Source organism: Meriones unguiculatus, chromosome 1 (assembly GCF_030254825.1).
Source record: "Meriones unguiculatus strain TT.TT164.6M chromosome 1, Bangor_MerUng_6.1, whole genome shotgun sequence".
NCBI classification, from domain to species: Eukaryota; Metazoa; Chordata; class Mammalia; order Rodentia; family Muridae; genus Meriones; species Meriones unguiculatus.
Genome location: NC_083349.1, coordinates 158,708,813 through 158,722,344, shown reverse-complemented (window position 1 = coordinate 158,722,344; position 13,532 = coordinate 158,708,813). Strand labels below are relative to the sequence as shown.

The following is a 13,532-nucleotide window of genomic DNA, read 5'->3' as shown; positions in this document are numbered from 1 at the left end:
ATCACAAAATATCCAAGAAATCAAGGATGCTATGAAAAGACAAAATCTAAGAATAATAGGAATTCACAAAAAAGAAGACTCCAGACTCCAAGGTCCAGAAAATATTTTTAAGAAAAGCATAGAAGAAAATTTTCCCAACTTAAAGAAAGAGATGTCCATAAATATACAAGAGGCCTACAGAACTCCAAATAGACTAGACCAGAAAAGAAACACATCACGTCACATCATAGTCAAAATACTAAATCTACGGAACAAAGAAAAGATATTAAAAGCAGCAAGGGAAAAAGGCCAAGTAACATATGAAGGTAGACCTATCAGAATCACACCGGACTTCTCATCAGAAACTATGAAAGCCAGAAGGGCCTGGGCAAGTATCATGGAGACTCTAAGAGATCATAAATGTCAACCCAGACTACTATACCCTGCAAAGCTTTCAATCAACATAGATAGAGAAAACAAAATATTCCATGACAAAACTAAATTTACACAATATCTACACAGCAAACCATCCCTACAGAAGATACTAGAAGGAAAACTCCAATCCAACGAAAACAAATTCACCCAAGAAAACAGGGCATACAGATAATGTCCCAACAAAAATGAAAAGAAAACAAGCAATGAAACAGGGTTAGATCACCGACTCCATTACAAAAGGAACTAACATGCATTGGTCACTATTATCTATCAATATCAATGGACTCAACTCACCAATAAAAAGACACAGGCTAACAGAATGGTTAAGGAAACAGGATCCAACATTCTGCTGCATCCAGGAAACACACCTATGCAACAAAGACAAACACTACCTCAGAGTAAAGGGCTGGAAAACTGTTTTTCAAGCAAATGGTTTCAGAAAACAAGCTGGAGTAGCCATTCTAATATGTAATAAAATAGACTTTCAACCCAAGTTAATAAAAAAAGATAAGGAGGGCCACTATATTCTCATCAAAGGAAAAAATCCACCAAGAGGACATCACAATCTTGAATATCTATGCCCCAAATACAAGAGCACCAACATTCGTAAATGAAACATTATTAAAGCTTAAATCATACATTGATCCTAATACCTTAATAGTGGGAGACTTCAACACTCCACTCTCACCAAGGGACAGATCAACTAGACAGACACCAAATAGGGAAATAAAAGCACTCACAGAATCCCTAAATCAAATGGACCTAATAGACGTCTACAGATTGTTTCACCCAAACTCAAAAGAGTACACCTTCTTTTCAGCACCGCATGGAACCTTTTCCAAAATAGACCATATAGTGGGTCACAAAGCAAGCCTCAACAGATACAAAAGGATTGAAATAATCCCTTGTATACTATCTGACCACCATGGACTAAAGCTCGACCTCAACAACAACAGAAACAACAAAAAGCCGACACGCACATGGAAACTGAACAACTTACTACTCAATGACAGCTGGGTTAAGGAAGAAATAAAGAAAGAAATTAAAGACTTCCTAGAATTCAATGAAAAGGAAGGCACAACATACCCAAATTTATGGGACACATTGAAAGCAGTGCTCAGAGGAAAATTTATAGCACTAAGTGCCTGCAAGAAGAAATTCGTAACATCACATACAAACAACTTAATGGCCCAACTGAAAACCCTAGAAAAAAAAGAAGCAGATACACCCAAGAGGAGCAGACGGCTGGAAATAATCAAACTAAGGGCTGAAATCAATCAACTAGAAATAAATAAAACTATCCAAAGAATCAATGAAACAAAAAGCTGGTTCTTTGAGAAAATCAACAAGATAGACAAACCCTTAGCCAAACTAACTAAAAAGCAGAGAGAAACTATCCAGATCTGCAAAATCAGAAATGAAAATGGGGACATAACCACAGACACTGAGGAAATCCAAACAATTATTAGGTCATACTACAAAAGCCTATATGCCACAAAATTTGAAAATCTAAATGAAATGGATAATTTTCTTGAAAGATTCCATCTACCAAAACTAAGTCAAGACCAGGTAGAAAGACTGAATAGCCCTATATCTCCCAAGGAAATCAAAGCAGTCATTAACAGTCTCCCCTCCAAAAAAAGCCCTGGACCAGATGGCTTCAGCGCAGAATTCTACAAGACCTTCAAAGCAGTGCTAACTCCAATTCTCCTCAAGCTATTCCACAAAATAGAAACAGAAGGAACACTACCAAACTCATTCTATGAAGCCACAGTCACCTTAATACCTAAACCACACAAAGACCCAACAAAAAAAGAGAACTTTAGGCCTATCTCTCTTATGAACATTGACACAAAAATACTCAATAAAATACTTGCAAACCGAATCCAAGAACATATCAAAGATATCATCCACCATGACCAAGTAGGCTTCATCCCAGGCATGCAAGGGTGGTTCAACATATGGAAATCCATCAATGTAATCCACTACATAAACAAACTGAAGGAGAAAAACCACATGATCATCTCCTTAGATGCCGAAAAAGCATTTGACAAAGTCCAACACCCATTCATGTTTAAAGTCTTGGAGAGATCAGGGATACAAGGCACATACCTAAACATAGTAAAGGCAATATATAGCAAGCCTATAGCTAACATCAAACTCAATGGAGAGAAACTTAAATCAATCCCACTGAAATCAGGGACAAGACAAGGCTGTCCATTGTCCCGATATCTCTTCAACATAGTACTTGAAGTCCTAGCCAGAGCAATAAGACAACTAAAGGAGATCAAGGGGATACAAATCGGAAAGGAAGAGGTCAAAGTGTCACTATTTGCAGATGATATGATAGTATACATGAGCGACCCCAAAAATTCAACCAGAGAACTCCTTCAGCTGATAAACACCTTCAGCAAAGTGGCAGGATACAAAATCAACTCAAAAAATCAGAAGCCCTGCCCTCCTATATACCAAAGACAAAAAGGCTGAGAAAGAAATTAGGGAAACAACACCCTTCACAATAGCCATTAATAACATAAAGTACCTTGGTGTGACTCTAACCAAGCAAGTGAAAGACCTGTTTGAGAAAAACTTCAAGTCTCTGAAGAAAGAAATCGAAGAAGATATCAGAAGATGGAAAGATCTCTCGTGCTCATGGATTGGTAGGATTAACATTGTGAAAATGGCCATACTGCCAAAAGCAATCTACAGATTCAGTGCAATTCCCATCAAAATACCAACTCAATTCTGTACAGACCTCGGAAAAAAGATTCTCAGCTTCATATGGAGAAACAAAAAACCCAGAATCTCCAAAACGATCCTGTACGACAACAGATCATCTGGAGGTATCTCCATTCCTGATCTCAAGCTGTACTACAGGGCAACAGTAATAAAAACTGCATGGTATTGGCATAGAAACAGAAAGGAGGATCAATGGAACCGCATAGAAGACCCAGAAATAAATCCACACCTATGAATACTCGATATTCGACAAAGAAGCCAATTCCATTCAATGGAAAAAAGACAGCATCTTCAACAAATGGTGCTGGACCAACTGGATGTCTACATGCAGAAAAATGAAAATAGATCCATATTTATCACCCTGCACAAAACTAAAGTCAAAGTGGATCAAGGACCTCAACATAAAACCAGATACCCTAAATCAATTGGAAAAAAAAGTGAGGAACAGCCTAGAACTCATTGGCACAGGAGACAACTTCCTGAACAGAACACCAACAGCACAGGCTCTAAGAGCAACAATCAATAAATGGGACCTCATGAAACTGAAAAGTTTCTGTAAAGCAAAGGATACCATCATCAAAACAAAATGACCGCCTACAGATTGGGAAAAAATCTTCACTAACCCTTTATCTGACAGAGGACTAATATCCAGTATATACAGAGAACTAAAGAAGCTGAAAAGCAGCAAACCAAGTAATCCAATTAAAAAATGGGGAACAGAGGTAAACAGAGAATTCTCGACAGAGGAATATCGAATGGCAGAAAAACACTTAAAGAAATGCTCATCCTCATTAGCCATCAGGGAAATGCAAATCAAAACGACCCTGAGATATCACCTTACACCCATCAGAATGGCCAAGATGAAAAACTCAAGCGATAACACATGCTGGAGAGGTTGTGGAGAAAGGGGAACCCTCCTCCACTGCTGGTGGGAATGTAAACTGGTACAACCACTCTGGAAAGCTATCTGGCGCTTTCTAAGACAAATAGGAATAGTGCTTCCTCCAGACCCAGCTATACCACTGCTAGGTATATACCCAAAGTATGTTCAAGTACACAAAAGGGACACTTGCTCAACCATGTTTATAGCAGCTCTATTTGTAATAGCCAGAACCTGGAAACAACCCAGATGTCCATCAACGGAGGAATGGGTACAGAAATTGTGGTATTTTTACACAATGGAATACTACTCAGCAATCAAAAAGGAGGAAATCATGAAATTTGCAGGCAAATGGTGGGATCTAGAAAAGATCATTCTGAGTGAAATATCCCAGAAGGAGAAAGACAAACATGGGATATACTCACTTATATAGACCTATAAGATATGATAAACATAATGAAATCTATACACCTAAAAAAGATAATCAATTGAGTGGACATGGGGTAAGATGATCAATCCTCGTTTAGAAAGACAGATGGGATGTGCATTGAACGTATGACAGGAGTCTACTGAGCGCATCTGAAAGACGCTAACTAGCAGTGTTTTCAAAGCAAAGACTCATGACCAAACCTTTGGCAGAGTACAGGGAATCATAAGAAAGAAGGGGAGTTAGTCTGATGGGGAAAGGATAGGAGCTCCCCAAGGACCAACTATATCTGGGCACAGGGTCTTTTCTGAGACTGACATTCAACCAAGGACCATGTATGGATATAACCTAGAACCTCCGCTCAGATGTAGCCTGTGGTAGCTCAGTAACCAATTGGTTTCCCAAAGCGAGGGGAACAGGGACTATTTCTAACAGGAACTCAATGACTGTCTCTTTGGTCTCCCCACCCCCGAAGGGAGGAGCAGTCCTGTTAGGCCACAGAGGAGGGCTTTTCAGCCAGTCCTGAAGATACCTGATAAAACAGGATCAGATGAATGGGGAGGAGGCCCCCCCATCAGTGGACTTGGAAAGGGGCACAGTGGAGATGAGGGAGGGAGGGAGGGACTGGGAGGGAATGAGGGATTGGGACACGGCTGGGATACAGAGTTAATAAAATGTAACTGATAAAAAATAATAATAATAAAAAAATAATTAAAAAAAATAAAATTTGGGCTCCAATTCAATGCCCAGAAGTAGGGCATTGTCGGAGTCTTCAGATTATAAAGATTTGGACATCATCAATTGGTTGATACACAGATATGTGCACGATTAAAGAGAATACTACCAGTTTGAAGAAACCATGGAATATATGACGATTGAAAAAAAGTGAGCTGCTTGGGTATACTTTGCAAAGGTATCTTACGTTCTCCAATTGTTTTTGTTTTCTGGCCAAGAAGTGAACAACTTTGTTCCTGTAAGCCCTCCACTATGATGTGGTGCTGTACCATACCCCCAAAGCAATTATGTCAGCTAGCCAAGAGGTGAGATCTCAGAAAGAATGTTTTTTTTAAATTTTTATTTATTTTTATTTTATTATTATTATTATTATTTACATTTTATTAACTCTGTATCCCAGCTGTATCCCACTCCCTTATTCCCTCCCAATCTCACCCTCCCTCCCTCAGCTCCTCCCTGCCCCTTTCCAAGTCCACTGATTGGGGAGGACCTCCTCACCTTTAGTCTGGCCCTGTTTTATTAGGTATCTTCAGGACTGGCTGCACAGTCCTCCTCTGTGGCCTAGCAGGACTGCTCCTCCCTTGGGGGGTAGAGAGGTGAAAGAGCCTGCCATTGAGTTCCTTTCAGAAATAGTCCCTGTTCCCCTTACTATGGGAAACCAATTGGTTATTGAGCTACCACGAGCTTTGTCTGAGCAAAGGTTCTAGGTTATATCCATACATGGTCTTTGGTTGGAGAAACAGTTTCATGCTACATGATCTTTCTTCCTTCATTTTGCCACTTTGTCACAACAAAGAAAAATAACACTTTTATTTTTATTATTTATAAACATTCAGTGTTTGTTCTTTATTCTGAGTTTGCTTGTAGATTCCATTGAATTCAAAAGATACCTGTTGTGTGTTTACAATAATATAAATAAAATTGTATATTTCTTTCCTTGGGTTTCTTAGGGAATTCTTTAGAATCTGGACACAGACCAAAGGCTTTATTGAAAAGGTTTTTATTTATTTATTTATTTATTTATTTATTTTTATTTTTAATGATTAGTGTTATAGAGATTCTAGAGACAGAATGGATGAGATACTCCTAAGGGAAGCCTGGTACTCCAGAGGCCACATACAAAGAGAAAATTATTTTAAGAAGAAAAAGCATAAATGAACTGGACTGTGCCACTGGAGATGAATTTATTTTAAACATATGCTCAGACTCTATTTCCACAGGGGAAACATGGAAGAATAAATCACTTCCCTCACCCCCAAGAAGGAAACTATAGAAACACACAATCAAAACAGCAATTTATTTAATGAGAAGTAAGAGGAGTAATTCTCCAAATGATAACTCAGCTTCACGGAGAGTCGTTTCTGAATCTGCTCTGCTTGGCTTATGATGCTACGTATGGAGGCTAAGAAGTGATAGTAAAAGTCCAGTTTTTAGAATTTCCATGGCAGTATCAAAGCTTTGAAAACTAGGTGATAAAGCGAAGGTAAGAAGGTCACCAAAGCTTCCACATGTGCAGTTTCCTGATAGATAGTAAGACGTTCTGAGGCAGATAAAGTGTGCAAGGTCAAACAGCAGGGCAGGGCTTTCTGAGCTCCACTATGCTCTACAGCCTTCTTTCTATCTTGAAATTTCATCTCCTTTCACTTTCTTTTTTTCTCCTCCTCCTATTTATTATTATTAAATAACACAGGTTTAGAGGATTTAATATGAAATTCTATACATTTATTATAACATGTAGTTAAAAATTTTTAAATCTCCTACAAACAACTTTTCATTAGCAGACAGATAAAAATTGTACGTATTTCTGGACTGAGTATGATGTTTCAGTATACACATAATAGGTACTGAGCAAATCAAGGGAAATAATGCTTCTTTCTCCTTGTCCTTGTTTTGTGTCTGCAGCCTTCAGCAACCCTCTTCAGTTTTTCATAAAATGAACAACAATCTCTTGTGAACTGTGGTCACCCTCCAGTTCTGTAGAACACTTTAACAAATTTATTGTACCTCATTGTCTGGGTTCCTGTTATCCAACATCACGGCCCGTCTATCACTATTATTTGCATTTAGATTCTAGACAGTAAATTCTAATGATGGAGCCACTATTTTGTGGCTCAGAAGATCTCATGATTCTCAGACTATTTGTTCACTGGCCAAACCCATGAAACCCTCAATACATAGGTTGAAACTGAAACTGTCCCCTGTCCTTCCATATTGCATTTAAAGCTCTCTCCACAATACACTGGATTTATTTCTCTCTTTGAGAATCTGTCCACCAGATTTATTGACATATATTTAAATAGCCTGAAGGTTTTTTAAAGGAATTATGTTTCCAAAATAAGTTTTCTTTCATAGTCACAATAGCAAAAGAAGGATGCTTTTATTTATTTTCCTTTTCTTTTTCTCTTAGGCAAAATACAAAGGTAGCATTAAAGCTGATCTCTCTAACTGTATAAGCATATGCCAGCCACCATTGACAGTGTCTTTGCCAGAGAGGTGTCCCAGCTTCAGAGTGAGGTATGGCTCAAATTTGTAGCCTTGTGAAAGTCATTTGGCAGTTGATGAGAATTGTTTATCTTGGTTATCATGTAATAAATGGAGATTAGAAGCAACTTGTATATACTTTTCAATTCTATACGGAAAATGAAGGTAACCTTTGGGTATCAGGTCCATGTCAGTCACCTGTCTGCTTCTCCATGCTCCATCCATTGCTCTTTAAAGATCTGATTGCAACATCATCCAGACAGTGTCATAGGTGGACTTTTGCTAGCTACTGTCAAATGAGTCTCTGATTTCCTGTATGATCCCAAAGCCAAGAACATTTCAGTAGAATTTACAAAGTCAGGAAAACAGGTGGTGGCTGGATTGGGGACATGCACAGAATCTTGCTCCCTCTGCCAAGCCAATGCTTCAGGAACACCCTATTCTATGGCATGTGTTTCCCGTTAGGCGATCAACAGCCCCTGCCCAGGAACTCCAGCAGGTTGAAGTTGTTATTTCAGTGATTTTTAACTTGCAGAAAAATAGACGCGCTGTCATCATGAGAACTCATTTCAAGCCTAGGAGTGTAGGGGGCTGATTTTTTTTTCTTAAAGGAGATTGACAGGTAAGGCATTCTGATTGTTCTCCATCTCCTGAATTTCTAGCTACAGAATTTCAAACTAGAATATTTTGATGCTTTCTGGCTCATTGTTTTCATCACATTGCAAATGGCTCATTGGTTTTTTTCCACATTGCAATCTGATGATGATGCTGATGACCATGATGATGATAGCAATGCTGTTGGTGGTGGTCTGTACTCTGTTATTTGGCCCTCTGAACTTTGTGGACGAGCCTCTTCTGACTCATTTCCTGCTCTGTACTTGGAGCGTTCCCCATCACCTGTGAACTATACGTTCAGTTGAATGTGCGTTGATTTTCTTCCTAAGGATAAACTTCCGTCTACATAGTTTCTGTCTTCCTGTGTAGAGAAGGTCTGTGATAACACAACATTACCTGGGCCAGGTGCTGTTGTGTGTACTTCTCACTTTTGTCCATTTACCCTCTCAACAGCTCCACAGGGCATCTCCCTGTAGGGTTGTAGAAACAAGCACAGAGGCTGAAAGTAGAATTCACACATCCGGGAAAACCAGAGCCACAACACAAACACAGCTAGCTAATCTCCAAATCGGGATCCTCAACACGTGCTGATTCTTTGTCTCTCCTGCCGTTTCTACTTTTTGCTTTCTTATCAGTCAGCTTCATTTAAGGCTTGAATCTTAGAAGAGAGTGAAAGGAGGACCTCCCCACCCTCCTTTCCTTTTTTCTACGATTCAAGCCTTCCTTTTTAAACTGTCTTTACAAACTCATTTGAATGCATTCCCCAGAAGGGACATTGTTGCAAGCACGGCCCTATACTCTGCAAGGAACAATGAAAGCCAACGGTCTTCCCTGTTCATTGGGAGCATCAGTGAAGAATCTAGCAATATGCTAAGTGTAGAAGGAATACAGGGATATATCTCAGTGGTGAAGCTCTTGTCCAGCACCGTAATAGCAAACAAGAGTGAAATCATCCAGAATTTTTCCAGACAATTTAGTGGGGACTCTAGGAGAAGATAATAGGTAAGCACTAAATTATGAAATTGCTTAGGATAGTATTAGAAAAGTAGATTTTTTTCACCTTAACCAGTTTATAAAGTAGTTATCTTTTGGTCTTTCTGTTCACTTCTTTTAGAAGTTTCCAGTACCCACCCCTCTATTCCCTTATTTCACGACCTCCAGTCCCCTTCCACTCCTGGTATTTCCCCTTCTATTTTCATTTGACATTAATTTTATTACCCTTTCCACTCCTATATCTTAAGAGCTCTTTATTTTTCTTCTCATGGATTTCTATCTAGTTTACTGGCCTCTACACACATGCACCCATACAAAAATACACACATATACACAGATACACACACACACACACAGCTAGGATCTACATGTGAAATCATAGGATACATGGAATATATACCTTTGATTTGATTACCTAATATAATATTTTTTCAAATTTCATCTATTTTTGATATTTTATAGTGAATAAAATTCAGTTATGCAAATGTACATTTCTTTATCTTTTTACCAGTTGGTAAATGCTGAGGGTGTTTCTATTTATTGGATATTATGAATATATCACAGCAATGTATACTGATGTACAAAGATCTGTGTGGTAGAATCTGGAACCTGTAGGTATATGTAAGAATAGTGGAGCTGATATATATATTGTAGTTCTATATTTAATTGGGAAGTTGCTGCACTGATTTCCATAGTGGCTGCTTAAGATTACACTGCCAGTGAATAAAGGCTTTGCTTTTCTTGTGAACATTTGTTTTCTCGCTGCTAGACATTTTGACTGGGGAAGAAACAGTCTCAAAACAGTCTTAATTTGCATTTTGATAAAGCTAATACAGGATTCCTTCAGCTTGAATAATTATTATTTCTAACAGAGGAGGTCCTCCCCTATCAGTGGACTTGGAAAAGGGCAGGGAGAAGATGAGGGAGGGAAGGTGGGGTTGGGAAGGAATGAGGGAGTGGGATACAGCTGGGATACAAAGTTAATAAATTGTAACTAATATTAAAAAATAAAAAAGAATCTTATTGTTAAAGTGGATCGCATGAATCTTGACAAGAGTTATGGAAGGCAAGCCAAAGACTCTCTTTGTATCACTCAAAGCTCCTGAAAGGCAGGAAGAACCTAAGTATCTTTTTTTTAAGCCAGTTTCTATATAGCTAAGGCTGGCCTCAAACTTGCTTTTCTCCCAAGTTAGTCTCCCTAGTGAAGCTTTACAAGTTTGTGGCATGTGCAGTGATTTCTTACCTTCCTATCCAGATTCTCATTGTATGTCCTGGCAGGCACTGGTAATTCCAATAACTGTGACTTAAGAAAAAGAGAACAAGATGGAGGTGGCAGTATCTAAAGACTTTCTCGGCCAAGAGAAATTATCTTCTTGGAGGGAGAAAGCAAGACCATGAATGTTGCAAAGGACATTTAAACTCAGAGGACAGCCATACTGAAGCTGAAAATTTCCATCATGAGCAGAAATTAGTATCTAAACACAAATTAAGGCCTTTATATGCAGCAAATTGAGATAAAGATATAGTAAGCTGTCATTATCTTTATGTTCAACTGAAAAGTATTAATGATAAATGTGCCTCTTTGTTTGGCTAAACAGTTGTTCATGGTTTCTGTTTCCTGTGGAGCTAAGGATTGAACTCGAAGCCATACATATGATGAGTACCCACTACCACTGAGCTACAACTTGAGCCCTACTAAAGGGTTTTGGGAATAAGAAAGTGCCTTTAGTCCAACGTGGAAACTAGCAAGAAACTAGCTGAAGTGTAGGACTATTATTTAGTGGACAGATATTCGTAGATTAAGTATTTGTTATAGGCATTCTTCTGTACTTGTGGACCATGAAATCCTCTCAGGATGACTTTAAATCTGTGACTGTTAAGTTTCTTCTATGAAGTGGTACGGTATTTGTGTAGAACTTCATGCTCTCTTCTAAATATATTAAATAACTTTTAGGTGACATATACTCTACTAATATAATATAAATATTATGGTAATTTTAAGGAACAAACTACAAGAAATATATATCATATATGAAGAATATATATAGTTTTGTTGTTATTTTAATGGAGAAACTACGATATATATATATTAAGAAATTATATGTGTGTATATGAATATTTGGGGCTTTTTTCATCTTTATTTTTGTTGTAGATATAGCTATGTAGCTAAGACTGCCTCAAATTAGAGATCCTTCTGCTTTATTCACATCAGCACTACAATTAGAGAACTGTGATATCATGCCCAATTTGTTTTCTTCTTGTTTTAGATTTTTATTCTTGTTTTATTCTGTGTCTTTCCTCAAATTGCTGAAGATCAAAATGAAGCTATGTACATGATAGGTAACTGAGATACTTTTGATGTGTGGCCTATTTGAATCCATAAAGTCTAGGGCTCATTGTCTAGTCCTGTCTGCAATGCAGGAAATGTGAAATAAAATAGAAAAGACAGTTGCTTCAATATAGGGAAAAATTTAAAAGAATATAGACATGCAGGGAAATGTAAATGTATGATGAAGCTCTGAATTGATCTTCAGGGTTAAGGCATATTATGATGGTGCTAGAAGGGTAAATTAGAGAGGACTGACAACATTAGTGTAACTACAGTGGGATTTCATATAAACATTTTCCAAATATACTTCTTTGTATCAAATGAAACAGAATAATCTGGCAAGAGCATAAGGATAACAAAATGTCTTCAGATTCTACAACCCACAATTGCCTATCTCGATACTGTGGCAATTACTACAAGGCAGAGGGAAAATGTCCACGAAAATGGATTCCTTCTCAGAAATCATATAGAAGATTATCAATTACTATCATCCAAGAAAGATGCAATTGCCAAGGCATTGTGAGTAGCGGTCGTGGAAACAGCAGTCTTGGGCAGCAAAGCAAATAAAAACTGAGATAAAATAATGTTCCATGGATGATTTTGAAATGCATGGTGCATTCTCATTGTAAGTATGCTTGCTTCATTCCAGACAAAGACTGAAAATTATATGGAACCAGAAAACTTAACAGCTGCTTCAAAATTTATCCTGCTGGGACTTTCAAAAGAAAATGATATCCAACCACTTCTCTTTGGGCTGTTCCTGTTCATTTACGTGGTTTGCGTCATAGGGAATCTGCTTATCATCCTGACCATTAGCTCTGACTCCCACCTCCAGACACCAATGTATTTCTTCCTCTCTAACCTATCTTCCACAGACATTTGTTTCATATCCACCATAGTCCCCAAGATGTTAGTGAACATCCAGGCACAGAATAAATCCATCACCTATGAGGGATGCCTCACCCAGATGTATTTTTTCATGTTTTTTTCTGGATTGGATAGTTTGTTACTTATCATAATGGCCTATGACCGGTTTGTGGCCATATGTCACCCCTTGCGCTACATGATTGTCATGAATCCTCACCTTTGTGGTAGTCTGCTTCTACTGGCTTGGCTAATCTGCCTGTCCTATTCACTGTTGCAAACATTAATGTTTTTGAGGGTGTCTTTCTGTAAGAAAACAGAAATCCCCCACTACTTCTGTGAACTTGCTCAGATCCTCAAGCTTGCCTGCTCAGACACCCATGCCAATGACGTCCTGCTCTACTGTGTAACTGGTTTGCTAGGTATTATTCCTCTGTCTGGGATTCTTTTCTCTTACTGTAAAATAATAAACTCCATTCTTGCCATTTCATCTGCTAGGGGGAAGTACAAAGCCTTTTCTACTTGTGGATCTCATCTTTCAGTGGTCTCATTGTTCTATGGTGCAGGCCTTGGGGTCTACCTCACTTCTCAAACATCCTATACCTCCAGAGAGGGTTCAGTCACCTCAGTGATGTATACTGTGGTTGCACCCATGCTAAACCCTTTCATCTACAGCCTGAGGAACAGAGACTTGAAGCAGGCTCTTAGAAGACTTTTTTATAGTGTAGGAGGTAGGTCCCAGTAAGATACTAGACGGATGGATACATATATCTAGAGTGTGATGACTAGTGTATTCTGGCACAAGTTACATTCTTCTGTATTCTTAAGACATAGAAAAGAAACACTACTCATGCAGTGCAAGAATAAAATATTCCATGACGAAAGATAAATGTGAAACAAGAGTGAATCATGAGTAGCCAGTTACTAGACTCCTTATGCAAACAATTTCACACACACACACACACACACACACACACACACACAAAAGCATGGGGGGTCAAGTTAGAAAACACAAGTAAAAAGAGAGATACAACATATACCTACTCATCACTGGC

General features: G+C 38.4%; 1 protein-coding gene across 1 annotated transcript; it reads left to right on the top strand.

Annotated features, from left to right (window-relative positions):
* Positions 1-7,105: 7,105 nt before the first annotated feature.
* On the top strand, positions 7,106-13,222 carry LOC110541167 (olfactory receptor 7D4-like). Its single transcript, XM_021627963.2, has 2 exons — positions 7,106-7,131; positions 12,271-13,222. The coding sequence occupies exon 2, from the start codon at positions 12,281-12,283 to the stop codon at positions 13,220-13,222; it is 942 nt and encodes a 313-aa protein (XP_021483638.1). The 5' UTR covers positions 7,106-7,131; positions 12,271-12,280.
* Positions 13,223-13,532: the final 310 nt, after the last annotated feature.